At 31.6% G+C, this 20,675-nt stretch overlaps 1 protein-coding gene across 1 annotated transcript in view; it reads left to right on the top strand.

Annotated features, from left to right (window-relative positions):
• SI (sucrase-isomaltase) overlaps nt 1-20,675 on the top strand; it is an 85,177-nt gene that overhangs the window by 41,847 nt on the left and 22,655 nt on the right. Inside the window, 10 exon segments of the mRNA XM_006183825.2 lie at nt 394-549; nt 5,067-5,273; nt 7,340-7,494; nt 8,138-8,306; nt 9,762-9,858; nt 9,957-10,069; nt 10,153-10,278; nt 12,446-12,574; nt 13,294-13,404; nt 15,096-15,158. Of these exon segments, the coding sequence (XP_006183887.2) occupies nt 394-549; nt 5,067-5,273; nt 7,340-7,494; nt 8,138-8,306; nt 9,762-9,858; nt 9,957-10,069; nt 10,153-10,278; nt 12,446-12,574; nt 13,294-13,404; nt 15,096-15,158 (1,326 nt within the window).

Below are 20,675 nucleotides of genomic sequence, written 5' to 3' on the forward strand. Positions count from 1 at the left end.
TTCTATATAGCAACCTATTTTAGTAGGGATCTTTATCCCCATTTGACAGGGGGAGGAAATTGAAGATGAAATAGGATAAACAATTTCCCTAAAGAATCATGAGCACTAAATGGCAGAACTGAGAATTGAACTCATGTCTGCATTTCAAGACAATGTTTTTCATCAGTATTCTACAATTTCACAGTTTTCCTGTCTTGAGATTCTAGCTATTTCAGTGGCATGGCATTTTTTCTCCTTTCTAGTCTTTTCGTTTAATATTATATTAAAATTATTCACGATTTGATTTGAAAAACTTCTGTGGGGTTGCTGAATTTTATGAATATTAAGTATTTTTAAATTGTCCAGTAGTCACAAATACTCTTTAATGTTGTTTTTTTTTTTTTGTCTTCAAAGAATCTCCTAATTTATAATCTCAAGTTTAACCTTGGAAGAAACTTTACTGTTCAATGGGATCAAACTTTATTGGAAATTGAAAAATTTACTTGTTATCCAGATGCAGGAACTGCAACTAAAGAAAGCTGCGAGGATCGTGGCTGTTTATGGCAAACGGTAATAAGAATTTTAATTATTCGTGACATAGCTGTCAATGTAAACTTTACATAGTTTAATTTTAATTCTACTGCATGTAAATTAAATTCATCTAGAGAAGCATCTGAAATTTGAAATCAAGACTTTTGAAATTAGGAAATTAAGGATTACATAGAATCTATGCCACCAGAGAAATCGCCCCCATCCCTCTCCGTTGCTTGATAAAGCAGCATAATCTTTACCATTATGAACGTTTATGGAAGAATTGAAGAAAAGAAGTGAGGAAGGGAAAGAATTCTGAAATCAATAAAAGCCAAATAGTGAAGTATTTTTCCAATATACCACCAATATCTTCTCTTTAAATTGCAGCTCTTCATTCAACTCCATACCCATCCCCCATTGCATTCAGTCCAAGGTCATTTATTTCCATTATCAAAACGAATCTAAAGGATGGGTACTAAAGTTCAAATAACCTCTAACGAGAAAACTGTGAAAAATTTATTTTTTCCACTACTATTAGTGTTCAGCACCTTATAGATTTTTAGGTCAAATAAATGAAGCTTTAACATTAGAAGTCCATTAAATATGATGATTTAAGGTACAGATAAAACTTATGTTTCTTTAGACTTTACTGTTGATTCATTGATTCATTTAAAAAATATTTGAGAACTACTATCTTCTAGGCACTGTTCTAGGTGAAAAAAACAAGCAAAAACCCTCTTCTCTGAAAGAGCTTATATTCTAGTGTGGAAAAAAAAAACAAATAATCTAAAAATTATCTGTTATGTTGGATAAGTATTACAGAGAAAGATAAAGCAGGAAAGGGGAAAGGCAGGAGGTGGAGAATGGCAATGATGTAATTTTAATGATTGTACAGAGAAAGTTTCTTTGAGAAGGTGGCATTTATTAGAAGAGATGAAGGAAAGAAAAGAAAGAACAATATTTAAGAGGAAAAAAAACCAAAAACCTGAAGTACATCTGAAGTAAGAATGTACCTGGTATAGTCCACAAACAGCAAGGAACAGCAGAAGATGATATTATAGACATATGGAAACAGATAATGTAGACCAGTCACTTAGACCATTTTTAGGATTATTATTTTTACTGTGAAATAGAATGCTAATGGGGAGTTTTGAAGATGAATAAGAAGATTAATTTCCATCTTAATGGGACCATAATGGCTTCTGTGATGAGAACAGACTGAAGACTAAGACAGGGAGACCAGGAAAGAGGCATTTCAGTTATCAAAGTAAAGTATTGGTAGACCGAGCCAGAGTGGTAGTGGTTGAATTAGTAATAAGTGATTGACTTTTGTGCATGTTTTTGAGATAAAGCCATAAAGGGCTGTTACTTGATTGGATGTGGAATATGAGAGGAGAGAAGAGTAAAAGTGACTTGAAGTTCTTGGTTTAAACAACTGGAAAAAAAGAAGTAACAAAGATAGATCAGACTGGGGTGGGAAGGGACAAACATGGAGGGAAAGAGTTATGTTTTGGACAAATTAAGGTTGAGATGCTCAAATACAAATCCAAGTACAATTTTTCAATTGTGAGATATAAACCAAGGAAATTGAACATTTTATATCACTGGTAAGATAAAAAATTTAGATTCAACATATATACAGCATTGAAAGTCATGTAATAGGATGACATCATGAAAGGAATGAGCTTGGATAGAAAAGGGGAAAAGTTCAAAAACTAAACCCTGAGTCATCCAATATTCAGCCTCAAGCAAATGATAAGGAACCAAAACAATTGAGAACAAATTGTTAAAGAAATAGGTTGAAAGCAAAGAAAATGTTGGTTCCTGGAAGCAAAGTGAACACGGCATTTCAAGACAGAAAATTATCAACTGTGCAAATTATGCTTATAAATCAATAAGATAAGAACTGGAAGCTAACATTTATTATTTGGCAACATGGAAGTCTTTGGTAACTTTTATGAGAGAAATATTGATGGAGTCATGGGAGTAAAAGCCTGGTCAGATTGAGAATGAGATTCAACTGAGAATGAAGAGACAAATTGGAGCTAATGAGTATGGTGAACCTTTTGTATTTTACCCTAAGGAAAGCATGAAGAATAGAGCAGTAGTTGGAGAAATAAATGAGGTGACAGTTTCTCTTAAGATGGGAGAAATAAAATTGGTTTTTTCCATTGAGAATAACCTCTAGTGAATGGAACATTAGTGATGCAGGAGAGTTAAGACTTGCAGAAGAAATGTCTGTTGGCAAGAAGACATGGGATTGGGTGCACACATGACATGGTTCACTTTAGAACTTAGATAGAAGCACAAGCAGTACATATTTTGTAACAGGAGATAAAGAAATGGGTGGGTAGATGTGGTGTTTTGCTCTGACTTTTGTTCTGATTGTTTTCCTTTTCATACTACAATAACTAAGAAAATCATTAAGGGATGATGAGAATAGGGAAGACTTTTTGTTGTTGGAGAAGAAAGAAAATGTTACCCAAAAATGAATGAACTAGGCAAATACAGTATGATTGGATCTTTTGGACAAACTCTTAACTTTCATGATTACATAAAGGGAAAGCAGTCTGCATGATTGTATGCATTTTTCAAGCCACATTCAGCCACACTACTGCAGGTACTGAGAACGTTGAGGATAGGTTTTTTTTCCAGTATTGTTGTTCTGCAACTGAGCACAAGAATGCAAGTGAGGGGCATAGGGATTGAGATTATATGAAAAAGGGTGATTTGGAAAAGAAAGAAGCTTGTTGAGGAAGGAGGTGACGATATCAAGGAGTGAGGGTTAAATTACAGTTGTGTGGTTACTCTGGTCGTGGTCACTCAGCACATGACCCTTAATTTACCTATTCTGATAGGAAAACACACTAAAGAAAAAAAGTTAATCTTTTTGAAGGTTTAATATAGCAAAGAATTGTTGATACTTCCTAAATATTGATAATTTTAGAAAAATTTTATTTAGAACTTCCCAGTATCTCTCTGATTCTTCAAAATCATCTCTGTATTCACCTAATTTCACATTTGTACTAAAGCTGACATCAGATCACATTAACTGTAAGGTTTCTATTGCTCTAATGCCATCTAAAAACCTTCGATTTAAAAATCTCAGAAATGATATTACAAGAGATAACTACTTCTCAAACATATAGATGTATGGAAAAGAGCAAGTTTGAACATTTAGAAAGAGAGAGAAAATACAATGATGCTTTTTAAATTTAATCAGTTAGATATTACTTGGGTAAGACAAATTTTTAAGGAATTATCTATTGACTACTTAGCCTATAGCAGTTATTACAGTTTCCACATTTAACGAGTAAGATTATTTTCATCCTAACTAAAAATATCAATGCTGATAAACTATCAAGAAAGATAAATAAGAATACTTATAAAATGATAACGGGAAAGAAATAATGGGCAGAAAGGTAGCTACGAGGGCGATATATGCCGACTTTGCAATTTTCTTAAGTCTGTCCTTTTCCTGGTTCCACTGGCACTCAATTTCATGCATTTGGAATGAGTACTGTAGTATTCCCATCAGTTAAGGACTGCTTGAAGCTGAGAGTATTGGAAACATAAAATTTGATTTGGTTAAACAAAATAAGATTTACTTTTTTCTTACAAAAAAAAACCAAAAAACGAATTCCAGGCCTAATATTCTGTTACCTCAATGTCATGTGTCTCCTATTTATCATTTGTCTTTCATCCTCAAAGTTTTATTATGCCATTAAATATGCATTCCAGGCCTGGAAGGTAGAAGGCCAAAGAGCATCGTAACTTAATCAGCTTATACCCTTTTCTTTTACAAAGGTCTGTGTTGGGGCTGGGAGGTGACGGGGAGGGGGGTCACATACAACTTCCTTAAAAGAGACTGGGAAATGTAGGTGGGCATATTGCTCCTCCCAACAATATATTAATTTCATAAATAAGAAGATGATAGAATGGATTGTGGTGAGGCAACCAGGCATCAGTGCCATAATGTATCATTCTTTTTCAGAGATCCTAGCTTCCACCGCTATACAAAAGCTCTGATCTTTGATTGTAGTTCCTATTTTAAATACTGGTCAGGATGTAATTAACCAATATAAAGCCCAGTCATGAAATAAGGAATCATACAGTTTGATTTGAACTGAAAGAAAAGAACTTTAAATTCATGACCTTCTAGGTTTGTTGTAGAGACATTTCACAGATAAAAATGGCAATAATCCATACTAAGTGTAAAAACAAGCATGGGATCAAAATTTATGAGTAATACACTTAATTACTTTCAAAGGCAAAACAGTTATTCTATATTCTGAGTTGAAAAATTGTGGCATTTGATTGTTCTGCTCTACTGGCCTATCTTTAGGGTCAAAATACAAATATTCTATTTAACATTTTAGTACATAGTGTGTCATGTTGTATAATAAATATTTTGTGTTATGACTGCAGTTTCATTTTAGCATTAAACAATAAAAAGTGTAAGTCATACAACATGTAATTAAACATGTCTACTTTATTTTTTTATTTAAATATTACAGTGCTTACATTTTCTGGCAATGAACATGTATTGTTTTTAGGCTCCTTTCGGATCCAAAGCACCTGAATGTTACTTTCCTAAAGAAGACAACTCTTATTTAGTCCATTCAACTCAGTACTCATCAGTGGGTATAACAGCTGACCTCCAGCTAAATACTGTAAATGCTCGAACAAAGCTACCTTCTGATCCCATCCCAGCTCTTCGTGTAGAGGTGAAATATCACAAAGATGATATGCTGCAGTTTAAGGTATCATTTATAAACTATTACAATGGATGATTCATCTCTCAAGGCAAGAGATCTTTAAATAGGTTAGGTGCTTGGATTTTTAATGTAATATTAAGGATTATTAATTGGGTTGATGACATTTTGTTTCTATAAAAATAAAGCTTTTTTTGCTACAGAGCTTATAGCTAGATGCACGATAAATAAAACTTTTCATTTTTTGCTAACTTGAGAATAATTAGGCAGATAGTGGTGTTTTTTTAAAATTATTTAATTCTTGATAAATCAACTAATCACTTAGAATTGGACTATATTGGTTGTCCTATTAAAATAAATGATTCAGAAAAAAAAATGCAACAGGATGCTTACTGTTTTCCATTGTTTTTAAGTAGTGATATGAATTTTCTGACCAGTGCAATAAGAAATACAAGAGAGAATTTCTTTCAATAGTTACACTTAGCAATTATGTTTTACTTAAGAGCTCTGAGGAAATCCACTGAGAAAACTACTTAGAAATGGTAAGAAAGATCAGCAAAATTACTGGATATAAAATAGTTATCTGCAAAAAATGTTTTACTGTAGACAATTACTCACCATTTAAAAGCTGAAATGTTGGCAGATCCCATTTGCAAAATCAAATGAGAAAATCAGTCCAACAAACAACAAAAATATCAAAAATCATAGGGATAATTTGACTGTTTGTAAGAAAAAAAAACTATTAAAAAATGTTGATAGGTATTAAATAAGTACCAAAAAAATCCAAAGAAAAAAATCCAACTGAATTGCTTTAAAGTTAAGTAATTTTAGATCAATTGTTGCTTCTAAAGTATTTCCATAGACTCTTGGTAAAATATTCTTTGAGACTTAATAGAATAACCTTTAAGTAAAATAAACATGACAATGGCAATAGTTAAAACTTAAAAACAAGTGAAGATGCTAAAATGTACAAAATTAAAACACTATGGAGCTGCAGGTAGAAATACCTGATAGTTTATTGAAAAAAGGATGTCATAGGAGATGTAATATATATTATTTTTAATAAATATATATGTTTACACATAAAATAAATCAAACATAAGCCCAGATAAAAAAAATTAGCTGCATATTTATCTTGTATCTGCCTAGTAAAGGACTTTCAAATTACAGATACAAAGGAAAAATCCCATGGATAAAATCTATCTTGTATTACATAAAAATTTAAAATATTTCAACATCAATAAACACCAGAGACAATTAGAAGGCAAACAAAAAATGGATAAGTATCTGACACATATATGACAAATGGAAAACAATTTCAACTCATACAATCATGAAAAATATTAAGACCTCAAAAGCAGACATTCAACAGAAGAAGAAATAAAATTTGGAACAAAATGTTAAAATACACTTATAAAAATGAAAAGAACAAAGCCAGATACAAAGAATAGGAAAACTAAATGTTGAATAATCATGTAGCAAAAGGTTTATCCTCATCAGCAAGAAAATAAATAACAATTTTAGAAATAAAAATGCTTTTTAATTTAACATAAAATAGTATTAAAGAATGCATTTGGGTGAGAGTATTAATTAGTACACTAATTCTGGAAAACAGTTTACCAACAGATATCATAGATCCTACAAATGTTAGTATACTCTGACCTAATACCTTCACTTCTAAGTAATGTACTGGGGAAAGACATAAATGAACATAAATTAGCATTAGCATTCATTGTAAGATCATACATAATAGCAAAAATATTGAAACAATTTTTTGTCTAATCATTAGATGGTAAATAACTTTGTATATCCAATATAAGAGAATGTTAGCTCTAAAAGTTATGTTTTTGAAAATTTCTCATTGTATGGAAAAATAAATTATAAAACATTAAAACAGATAAAATGCAGTACATAATTTGATTCCATTACATGTCGATGTATGCATCTGGAATTCTATATAGATATATGGGCCATGGAGACTGAATTAGGAATTATATAAATAAGAATTCTAAATATTCTTGTTTGAACCATTATTTAAATTATTTAATAATATGTACACAATATGTCAGCAATAAGAACAAAACATATCTGTTGTCATTATTTCTCTGTGATAGATTTATGATCCCCAAAATAAGAGATACGAAGTTCCAGTACCATTAAACATTCCAACTACACCAATAAGTACTTATGAAAATAGACTTTATGATGTTGAAATCAAGGAAAATCCTTTTGGCATCCAGATTCGAAGGAGAAGCACAGGAAGAGTTATGTAAGTGACTGAATTATTTGACATGAAGTATACTTTGATTTTAGCTTAGGAGGGAAAAAATTAGACATTATTTTCAGACTCTACAGTGCTAAAGTGTCATCAAACCAAAGGTCGTTTTAGGTGTATTAAAGAACTTGGGTTATTTTAACATTTAAAACTGAAACATAGCAAACCTGTGAATTACCATTAAGGATTGGTCTAAAATTTCATTTACACTTTGGATATGGTTGATTTCATTACTAAATATCAGACCCATTTTTCTAATCAAGTGGGGAACAGAAACTGAGAATCCTATTGAAAAAGCATGATAAGCGCTGGCAAAATAGTAATGGAAATGTGTTATATAAATAATTTACTAGAACTGTTGAAATTGGAGGGATTTTTGGTCCTGGAATTTGATACAATTAAAACTATCTCTGCCAGGAATTGAGAAAAATAGATATCCAATATATTTCTTAACTTAGCCAAAAAAATGTATTGAAATAATTATCCATTTCCATTTGTATCTGGGTATGATAAGGTATATAGAGAAAAATACTATTGCTTTTCATATCACCTAACAAAGAAATACCATTATTATTTCTGATACTACTTGTATGTGTTTACAGAAATATAATTGTTTTTTGTTTTGTTTTGTTTTCAGCTGGGATTCTCGCCTACCTGGATTTGCTTTTAATAACCAATTCATTCAAATATCTACGCGCCTGCCATCAGAATATGTATATGGTTTTGGGGAAGTGGAACACACAGCATTTAAGCGAGATCTGAACTGGCATACTTGGGGAATGTTCACAAGAGAACAACCCCCTGGTGTAGGTACCAATATTTGACTACCCCATGTGGCAACTAAGATCATGATTTGTATCCTAGCCACTTCTTCAATATTGAAGTAATGAAAGGGGCTAGAGATCTCCAGAGCAGCTAGAGTGATTTTCTGAAAAACAAAGAAGTCACCATAAATTACAAGTGAAAGTAGATGACTGGATAACATCATTGACCTCAGTGAGAAGTGAGATTGTGACCCAATTCCTTACCCTCTCAACTGCAAAGAAAGAACATTCAGATTTGGCATTCCCTGCCAAATCTATGTTTACTTCCAGTTTTTAGAAAATAGCTGGCTAGGGTTCTCCTTGGAATTTTTTTCTACTCCTTAGATAAAGATTTGATGCTAACTTTTTCCTTTGTTACCCCAAGCTGCAGCTGTGCATTTCTGTGAGGCTATACTACTAGTTCCAGCTTTAGAAAATGATTTTATATGTTCATGACACTTTTCCCAATATTTTGCCTTATTAATGAAATATATTTCATGAATATTAATGCACTGCACATCTAATATTAACTATAATTATTCTAAACATATGAAAAATATATCTTAAATAAAAATATTAGCTCATTTCCATTTGTCACGTGTGATGTGTACTTAAAGGGTATATTCAGTATAATATTATAAATATGTATACTATCACAACACTTTAAGGTGTTCAAGCAACATTTATTTGTATCACAGTAGCTCAAACTTCGATTATAAATGCTGTTTTTCATTTGTTCTAATTTGAAAGACTATGTTTCACCAAAATTTACTTCTTTAAAACCCTTCAATATTAGTTGGCATTATTAAGTTAATATAACCTTGATTCTCAATATATAAATTTTCTTTCACATGCTAACCAATTACTAGGATTCAGTGTGGGTCAAATATGTCAGTTTGAATAGGGATCATCAACTTGTAAGTCTTGTAACCTCTGAGAAAACATTTCATGACCCTGAGTATAGGTTTTCTATTCTGAAAAAATGAAAAGATCTAGCTGAAAATGAAATTAAATGCTTTATATATAAACAATATATTATCATTTAAAATATCGTAAAATGTTACATTAACTTAAATATTATCATATTAAGTACTTAAGGGGTTTGATCATTTTAATCATTTATAGGATATTTTATTATTGAAAAAGAAATACCAATTAATAAATTAATTAAGACACATAACCTGTGGAAAGGAACCCAATTATTCTAAAACCACTGGTTTCTTACATTAGTTATTGAGGTAGTACTTTAGAGTGTTAGACATTTGTATATTCATTTGCATGCTCTCATTGCAGTAACAGTCCAAATAATAAATTATTTTCTAAGGGAAATGTGTTTGTGTGTGCAATAAAGGAACATTTGAATTCCTAGGCTCAGTCTTCTTGTGAACTTAAATATTACATTAACAAAATTCACATGCTATCATTATTTAAAAATATATTATGTTTTTTAAATTTTAGTATAAACTTAATTCTTACGGATTTCATCCCTATCACATGTCTCTGGAAGATGAGAGCCATGCTCATGGAGTTCTCTTACTTAACAGCAATGCAATGGGTAAAACACTTTTTTAAAATTTCTCATATTTTATGTGACTCTTTAATGAAATTATAACTTATACAGAGATAAAATTTAATCATATTTTGGATTTCCAGATGTTACATTTCAACCAACTCCTGCTCTAACATATCGCATAATTGGAGGAATCTTGGACTTTTACATGTTTTTGGGCCCATCTCCAGAAGTTGCAACAAAGCAATACCATGAAGTATGAGTGTACTTTTTTATAAAAACATAAATTTTTTTATAATATAAAATAATTCTCTTAACTCAGAAATAATTTTTTCAAAGGTAATTGGCAGACCAGTCATGCCACCTTATTGGGCTTTGGGATTCCAGTTATGTCGTTATGGGTACAGAAATACTTCAGAAGTTCAGCAAGTATACAATGACATGGTGACTGCTCGGATCCCCTATGTATGTATATAAATTTTTAAGATATTATTGAACATGTCATCTATAAAAGCAGAATGAAATAATCAAACATATGTACTTTAAAATTATTTTTAAACATTTGACAATAATCAATGCTTAGTAGCACAAAATGAATTGGGTATGGTATTTTATTGATTGTCTTTATCAGGTGGATAAAGGAAATGGGATAATACCATTCCTTTTCATTGTTTCTCACCAGTTCAATGATTGTGAGTTGTACTAAACAAGTTATTATGCACTTGCTTTTCTTTCAGAACCTTTGGGTTTCATAAGTAGTCAAACACATTCCCCATATTCTCTTTAGATAAGAGTAAGTGTCCATAGGAATCTCTTTCATCAACTGATGTGACAAATTACAAAAAAGGAGACAATACTCGTAATGTTAGAATACAGAATTAGAGGGCTTGCTGAGTATCATCCCTCACTGTTTGGGAAACTAAATATTCATAAGTGTCCAGAAATAATCAGTCCCTGTGGTTTTATTTTTAACAAGAATAAGGAACCCTAGCAATCCTCCTAGTAACATTTAAACATTGAAATCTGGAATGCTTAGTATATAAGAACTCATTCTAAGAAGGATAAGAAGGACCTCATTTATAAGACATAAGTACATATAGTAGAATCCAACATATGATTGCTGAATACTTTATTATGGGGAAATTAATTATATAGGTTGATGATGTAACAATACACAAGTGGAAATTTTATAAAGAGAGATTTTCCATTATTAGGTCTACTATGTCAGCCATATTTTTATAAAAGAAGTAATTGACCTAATATATATTAACAAAATAATTTTTAAAAAGGTTAGTAGGTCTAAGTTAAAGATTTTGTGATAAAATTAAAGCATTTATTAATTTAAACATATTTGTAAATACCTACATATGAACAATATTTTGCTTTTTTAAGCCTGGGCTATTATTTCTCAAATGACTTTGGTGGATAATGAAAGAATAATTTTATAATAATTGGTGGATTTACTAATAATTCTTTTTTTCCTTTGGCAATGTTAGAGTTATTTGAAATTATTCCATATTTGCTACAATTGTGTTTCCAAAAATGGAGAAATACCTATTTCTGTATACTATATAAAATTCCAAACTGCCATTTAACATAATTTTATAGCCTCATAAATTCTTTACTCCTGTGTCTTCCTATTTCCTTTGGTAATTATGTAACAAAAGATACTGATTTGAGTATAGAGATTCCTCAAAAGACTAAAAATAGTATTACCATATGATCCAGAAATCCCACTCTTGGGCATATATCCAGAGGGAACCTTAATTCAAAAAGATGAATGCACCTCAATGTTCATAGCAGCACTATTTACAATAGCCAAGACATGGAAACAACCTAAATGTCCATTGACAGATGACTGGTTAAAGAAGTTGTGGTATATTTATACAATAGGATATTATTTAACTATAAAAATTAATAAAATAATGCCATTTGCAGCAACATGGATGGACCTGGAGATTGTCATTCTAAGTGAAGTAAAAGCCAGAAAGACAAAGAAAAATACCATATGATATCACTTACACGTGAAATCTAAAATGAAAGATGAACTTACTTACAAAACATAAACATATTCACAGACATAGAAAACAAACTTATAGTTACCAGGGGGAAAGAGGGTGGGAAGGGATAAATTGAGAGTTTCAGATTTGTAGATAACTAAATAATATATATATAAAATAGATAAACAACAAATTCATACTATATAGCACAGGGAACAATATTCAGTATCTTGTAATAACCTTTAATGAAAAAGAATATGAAAACAAATACATGTATGTTCGTGTATGACTGAAGCATTATGCTCTATACCAGAAAATGACACAAGACTGTAAACTGACTATGCTTCAGTAAATATATATATTTAAGAAGATAACTGATTTGAAAGGATTTTTACTTCTATACCAACATTTTACTTCTGTATCAACTTAACAAAACAAAACATTTATATGAACTTGCTCTTAGAATACTTTGTCTTTACATGCTACTTTTATTTCTTGCACATAATACTACTTGACCAATTCTCTTAAGCATTGAAACTTTCATATTGCTATTACTTTCATAAGTCTAATAGAATATAATAAACTCACTCTTTTGATTCTTATCCCACTACCACAATTCTCATATCTTTCAGGATGTTCAATACACAGACATTGATTACATGGAAAGGCAACTAGACTTTACAATTGATGACGAATTCTGGGACCTTCCTCAGTTTGTTGACAAAATAAGAAATGAAGGAATGAGATACATCATTATCCTGGTCAGTATTTACATTTTATATTTTATCTGAGTGTTACTATCTTGATTTTGTTAATATTTCTCTCCTGAATGATGGACGGAAAGGTGTTTCAGAATATGAAGTATGTAACTTTGGATTCTCCTCCCAAATCTAAAACCTTTTCCTTTAACACATTTTATTTATATGGTCTGCCACAAGGCTACCTCAGTCTTAGGTATAACCTTAGAGACCGAAGACTAAACAAAGCTAGGAGTCAAAGGCAGGCTGTTTTCTAGTTATTAGCCAAGTTACAAACTAGCCTCAATTTATGGAAGCTGTCACAAAGTGGTGATGGATTTTCTATTCCTATACAATTCTCAAATCATTCTATGGGACTGCTTCTTATGCTTGTCACATTTAAAAATTCGCCTTCAAGTTACTGATTTTGTAGGGAGACTGTTTCATCAATATCTTACAGAAAGAAAGCTAGGCAGTCAGAAATCCCACTGGAGAAATAAAAACAAAACAAAAACACTAGTAATCTTGCTTGAAATCATAGCTAATACATTTTCAAAAGTTCTTAAAATTTTCTTCTAGGGAATTCACAAGGCTATCTAGCTAGAACTCAGAAGTTTATACCATCAGTCCACTTGTCAGTCCACATGAGAATACAATGGAAAATTGTAATGTTTCTTAACAGCTACCCAACTGGCTATACTTTTATACCATAGTTATCTGGCTTGTATTTTTTTTAATTTTAGGATCCAGCAATTTCAGGAAATGAAACAAAGCCTTACCCTGCATTTGAAAGAGGACAGGAAAAAGATGTCTTTGTCAAATGGCCTAACACCAATGATGTTTGTTGGGGAAAGGTATTGAATTGATATTTTGAAATAAAATAAGTATAACAATGCCATTTCATTGAAAGTTTCTATTTAACGAAGCAACTGTTAAAGACATATTCAGAGTAAGAGATGTAATGATTTAATAGCTAATAAATAAAAGAACAGGTACTCTGAGTTCAATCTCAATTACTAGAAACAGAGAAAGAATTCATATGCTATATGTTTAAATACTATTCGTTTCATCTTTAAATTGCTATTTATTGTATTTCTTGGTACCTTTTTCTTTAAATTGCTATTTATTGTATTTCTTGGTACCTTTTGTGTTTTATTATAAAACTACCATTAATAAGATGGCTACTCATCATTCTATACTACAGGGGTCATTTAAATGTTTGTAACTTCTCTTAAAAGCATCTTATTAATAAAATAAAGAATGTTGTTAAAAGCTATACTTACATCCCTGTCCTGAACAAGGAATGTAATGCATTATATTTCATTTAAACAATAATATTCAGACCTGGATATATTAATATATAAAACATCTTGAGTTGGCTTATATATAAAAGAGTAAAGAAAAAAATATCCACTAGTCATAACTAGAATGAAAAAGAATCCCGTAATGGGAGATGTAATTAAATGTGATGTGGGATTCTTTTTGGAACTTGTACCAAAAATAGAATGTTAGTGATAAAAGTGGTGAAATTCGAACATGGCCTGTAGATTAGTTAATAGTGTGTTAATATTAATGTATTGGTTTTAATCATTGTTGTATGGTTATGAATATATTAATATTAGGGAAAGCACAATGATGGGTATAGGAGAACACTAGGTATAATGTGTGTGATTTTTCTATACATCTGAAAATATTTCAAAATTAAAGTATAAGAAAACAAAGTCTGTGATAAACTCAGTAAAAAAATCATAATATTTTAAGAAACATGCAAGTAGAGATTACGTGACTATAGAAAGAGATTTTTTTTCTTTCCTGCCTTCCTCTCCTCATTCTGTACTTCTATACAATTTCTCAGATTTCTACCTTTACAGCACTATTCTCTGTCAGCAACTAGTCCCTTGTATGTAATTACTCCTTTGAGGATTATCTACATTTTTATGTGGAACTTTCTAGTTTCTACAACATAGATTCAAATCCCAGAGCTTTTGGCATGCTTGAATTTGGGCTCTGTTTTGTGTTTGTGGCTGGCGTGGAAGAAAACATTGGTAGGCAGGGAGGCAAGAAAGGAGGATTTAGTAATAACTGTGAAAACCAAGAAAATATTTGCCTCAGCATTGCATCATCCAACTCATATGTTCAGTTCTTTTCATACAAAATTTTTTTATCTTTTTAGATTTTAATCCTGAGTGATTGTAGAAACTATTTTAATATACCACATTAAGTTAAATATAGTATATATTTTTCATATTTATTTTTGACCAGAGCTTTTGGTTATATGCATTGCTTTTAAATCATTACCTGCCACAAAGGTTGGTATTCTTTTCTTATTTGCCATATTAAAGAGGAGATTAATATGGAAAATGGGGCTAGTTTGCAAATGATACATATACCAAAACACAAACTAATAAAAATAATTGAAGGAATTATTGATCTGGAGCTCTTGAGTCTATAATACATTTCTAAAATTCTATTATACTTCATTTACAACAGTCATATCACACTGAATTTATATGAATTGGTTTCCCATTTTTTTCTCTCTTTGTAGGTTTGGCCAGATTTGCCTAATGTGACAATAGATGAAAGTCTAACTGAAGATGAAGCTGTTAATGTAAGTTTTATACTGATTAACTATATAACTAAAAGAAATTCGGCACTCTGATTTAATGACCACTTTGACCAATAATTCATTTTGAATGCTTTCCTTAAAAAAGTGATGGCTTATATTCTAATTCTCTATATCAAACCATATTAAATCAAATTTATTTACTTCTAAATACCAACCTGTTTCAGTTACTCTGTTAAGCAATTTACATTTTATTTTATTTAATCCAAGCAATAATTATTTTTTAAAATTTTTATTTTATTGAATATTTAACATGACATTTACTCTCAACATTTTAAGTTTACAGTACAGCATTCTTCACCCTAGGGACAATGTTGTAGAGCAGATCACTAAAACTTATTCATCTTACATAATCAACACTTTATGCCTATTGAATAGCAACTCCCAATTACCCTTGGAACTCCAGTCCCTGGCAACTACCACTCAACTCTCACATTCTATGAGTTTGACTGTTTTAAATACCTCACATAAGTGGAATCATGCAGTATTTGTCCTTCTATGACTGGCTGATTTCACCCAGCATAATGTCCTTTAAGTATATTCATGTTGCCCCAGTGTTTCAGGATTTCCTTCTTTTTAGAGACTGAATAGAATTCCTTTGTTTGTATATACCACATTTTCTATATCAATTCATCCATCAATGGTCATTTAGGTTATTTTGACATCTTTACTCTTGTGAATAGTGCAGCAACAAATGTGGGAGTTCAAATAGCTCTTCAAGATCCTGATTTCAGGTGTTTTGGGATAAATGCCTGAAAATTGGATTTCTGGATCGTATGGTAGATCTATTTTTAATTTTTTGTAGACTCTTAATATTGTTTTTCTTAGTGGCTGCACCATTTGCATTGATATCAACAGTGTACAGGGATTCCAATTTCTCTACATCTTTACCAACACTTGTTATTCTTTGGGGTTTTTTTTTTGGATAGTATCCATACTAACATATGTGAGATGATACAACATTATGGTTTTTACTTGTGTGCCCCTAATGATAAGTGATATTGGGCATCATTTCATCTACCTGTTGGTCATATGTCTGTGCTCTTTAGAGAAATGTCTCTTCAAGTCCTTGCCCATTTTCTGTGTTATTAGTGTTTATTGAGTTGTAGGACTTCCTTACATACTTTCAAAATTCAGCTTTTATCAATACATGGTGTGCAAATATTTTGTCCCATTCTCTAGGTTGCCCTTTCACTTTGTTGATTGTTTCCTTTTCTGTGCAAAATCTTTTTAGTCTGATGTAGTCTCACTGGTGTATTCTGGGGTTTTTTTTACCTATGTTTTGGTGTCACAGCCATAAAATCTTTGCCAAGACCCATGTCATGAAGATTTTTCCTTATATTTTTTTCCTCTGAATACCTCTGCAGTTTTGGGTGTTACATTTAAGTCTTTAGTCAGTTTTGAGTTGAGTTTTGTCTATAGTATAAGACTCTAATTTAATTCTTCTGCATGTGAATATCCAGTTTGTTAAAGAGACTATACTTTCTCCATTGTGTATTCTTGGCACCCTTGTCAAAGGTCAACTGACTATATATGTGTGGATTGATTTCTGAGCCATTGGCCTGTGTGTCTGTTTTTATGGAAAGATCATGCTGTTTTAATTGTTGTAGCTTTGTAATAAATTTTTGAAATCAGGAAATGTGATGCCTTCAGCTTTGTTCTACTTTCTCAAGATGATTTTGGCTATTCAGGGACGTCTACATTTCCAAATGAACTCTGAAATGTTTTTTTCTATTTCTGTAATAGATGCTATTAGGATTTTGATAGGGGTTTCACTGACTCTGTAGATTCCTTTGGTACTATGGACATTTTAACAGTATTAATTCTTTCAGTCCATGAACATGGTTTATCTTCCTATTTGTTTCTTCAATATCTTTCATTAATGCTTTATAGTTTTCAATGTACAGATCTTTCACCTCATTAATCAGGTTTATTCCTAAGTATTTTATTATTTTTGTTGCTGTTGTAAATGGGACTATTTTCCTAATTTTCCTTTCAGATAGTTTATTGTTGGTGTATAGAGATGTAACTGATTTTTGCATGTTGATTTTGTATCTTACAACTTTGCTGAATTCATTTATTAGTTCTAATGTTTAATTGTGTGTGTGTGTGTGTGTGTGTGTGTGTGTTCTTTGGTGTTTTCTACATATAAGATCACATCATCTATAAACAGGGACACTTTTACTTCTTCCTTTCTGATTTGGATGCTTTTTTTCCTATTCATGCCTAGTTATTCTGGCTAAGACTGCCAGTACTGTGTTAAATAGAAGTGACAAGAGTGAGCATCCTTGCCTTCTTCCTGATCTGAACTAAAAAGCTGAAAATTTTTCCTGAATGAACATGATATTAGCTTTGGGAATTTAATGTATGTCCTTTATTATGTTGAGGTAATTTCCTTCTCTTAGTTTATCAAGAGTTTTTATCATGAAAGAGAGTTGAATTTTGTCAAATATTTTTTCTGCATTTTTGTTGAGATGATCATGTGATTTTTATCACTTATTCTGTTAATGTGCTATATCACAGTCTATGACTTTTGTATGTTGAATAATCCTTTCCTCACAGGGAAATCCCATTTGCTCATGGTGTGTGATCCCTTTAATGTGCTGTTAAATGTGGTTTGCTAGTATTTTATTGAGCATGTTTGCATCTATATTTGTCAGATATTGTTCTGTAGGTTTTTTTTAGGGGGAGGGGGGTTTGTGGGGTCTTTGACTTTGGCAGCAGGGTGATATTCACCTCTTAAAATGAATTTGGAAGTATTCTCTCCACTTCAGTTTTTTTCAGATGAATTTGAGAAGGATGAGCATTAATTCTTTCTTAAATGTTTGGTAGAATTCACCAGTGAAGCCATCTGGCCCTAGACTTTTCTTTGCTGGGAAAACTTTGATTACTGATTCAATCTCCTTATAAGTAATTTCTCAGATTTTGTTTCTTCATGTTTCAGTCTTGTTAGGTTGTATGAAACCAGGAATTTGTCCATTTCTTCTAGGTTATCCAGTATGTTGTATAATTGCTTATCATGGTCTTTTATGATCCTTTTTATTTCGGTGGCATCAGTTTAATGTCTCATCTTCTGTATCTGACTTTATTTAACTTTATATTTTTTTCTTAGTCTAGCTAACAGTTTGTAAATTTTGTATATGCTGTCTACAAGAAACTCAGTTTAGATTTGAGGACACACATAGACTGATAGTGAATGTATGAAAAAACATATTCCATAGAAACAGCAACCAAAAGAGAGCAGGGGAAGCTGTACTTATATCAGACAAAATAGACTTAAGTAAGAAACTGTCACAGGAGACAAATAAAGGCATTATACAATGATAAAAGAATCATTCTTCAGGAGGATATAATGATTATAAATATATGTACACCCAGCATCAGAGCAACTAAATGTATAAAGCAAACATCAACAGAACTGAAGGGAGAAATACATAGTAATACAAAAATAGTTGGAGACCTCAATATTTCACTTTCAATAATGGATAAAGCAACCAGACAGAAAATCAACAAAGAAACAGTGGACTTGAACAACACTATAGACCATATGAATATGACAGACATATACAGAGCATTCTACCCAACTGGCAGAATATACGTTCTTCTCAAAAGCATATGGAACATTCTTTGGATATATTACATTGGGTCATAAAACAAGTATTAATAAATTTAAGAAAGTTGAAACCATACCAAATATGTTTAGTGACCATAGCAGAATGAAACTAGAATCAATGTCAGAAAGAAAACTGGAAAATTCGCAAATATATGGATAATTTCCACAGCACACTTGCAATAGCAAGTGGATCAAAAAAGCAATCAAAAGGGGAGTTAGAAAATATCTTGAGACAATGAAAAATGAAAATACAACATACCGTCTCTTACAGAATGCAGCAAAACCAGTACTGAGAGGGAAGTTTACAATGATATGCATTCATTAAAAAAAAGACCTCAAATAAGCAACCTAAGATACACCTTCAGGAACTAGGAAAAGGACAAACTAGGTTCAAAGCCAGCAGAAGGAAGTTATAAAGATTAGACCAGAGATAAATGAACTAAAAAATATCAAAGCAATAGGGAAAAAATCAATGAAACTAAGAGTTTGGCAATCAATCTTTTAGGTAAATTGAGTTATCATAATTAAATCGCACACGTTCCTGTAAGTGTGAAAAATTAGAGGAGTATTCTTACTGAAAATTTACCGAATTATTTCTAAAGTAGAGTTCAAAGAATTATTGAATCATATTGTTGAGGGAAAAAGTCAGAGTTTTATTTCAGTTGGAGTTCTACTCATTAGTGTTGGGTAGTATTAGCAATACTGTAGAGGAAGGCATGGTTCTTTGTATAGATTTTGGAGGATAGCTTCAATTTACAATGGCTTATGTAGAATTGCTTTGGATTCTCTTCCATAAAATTATAAAAGAATGTTGAATCACAGGTACCTGATGAAATTTATGGATATAAGCAATGATTTATATTAAAGGAATAAAAGCAGCCATGTGATAATAAAATACACAGAAAAATGAATAAATTGTGAAAACAGCAGAACAATGAAAGTTAAGAAACAAAATATAGTGTTATCGTTCTTACTATTTCTTATTGTGATCTAGGAGAGATTCCATAGAAAATGCTTATTGAATATAACCTATCTAAACCTTCTTTCTTTATGAGTAAAATGCATTTATTGGGCAAAGTGATGAAGTCCCTTTTAACTCTAAAAATATTCATGATACATGTTTTGTAAACCCCTATATTGTCTACTATGCATTTTTCTCTATGCACAATGCCCTCACATATTCTTGTTCATAGAGAAGACTGTTCTGGCAGTTACTGTGCAGTCAAAGTATGACAGGAAAGCATGCAGGTGATGCTGTTTTTCAGGCAATTGATTAACCTGCAGAAAGTCCAACCTCTGCTAACACACAAACCTTGGAGTTTATACGGGTAGGTCAGCAAGTAGAGAATTTTCTTGGTAGGGAATGGAGTATATCACTTCCTCTCCACTGGGGAGGAGGGGGAAAGGGTTAGATGTGAGAGAGAAAGAGAAAGAAAGTTGGTTGAGTTGATGGAAAAATATGTTGGTTTCAGAAGGGCAGAAAGCTGAATAAACAAAGTTTTATCAGAAAAATAGGCTAAACCAAGGTCCTTTCCTCTCCCACATGCTCCATAAAGGTAAACCTGCAATGTAGGACTCTAAAAATATGGAGAAAAAAGTTCCCTATCACTCTAAGAAGCACTGGAAATATATTTCTGTGTGTTCTGAACTGGTTCTTTGCAATCCATATAGAACCCCAAGGCTGCTCTCTTCTCTCTCCGTGTATACCTTTCTCCCTCTGCTCCCTGTTGCTGCTGGGGTGGTTGGGGGAAAATCATACACAATCATTCATTCAAGTTGCGATCAGGTTACTTTCACTTTCACTTATGCACAACTTGTGAGTCTGACAGATAAATGTCTAGTTAGTCACACATGATCTCTCTTATGACTTTCTCCATGTGGGTCTGAAT

The sequence above is a fragment of the Camelus ferus genome, chromosome 1, assembly GCF_009834535.1.
Source record: "Camelus ferus isolate YT-003-E chromosome 1, BCGSAC_Cfer_1.0, whole genome shotgun sequence".
Taxonomy (NCBI): domain Eukaryota; kingdom Metazoa; phylum Chordata; class Mammalia; order Artiodactyla; family Camelidae; genus Camelus; species Camelus ferus.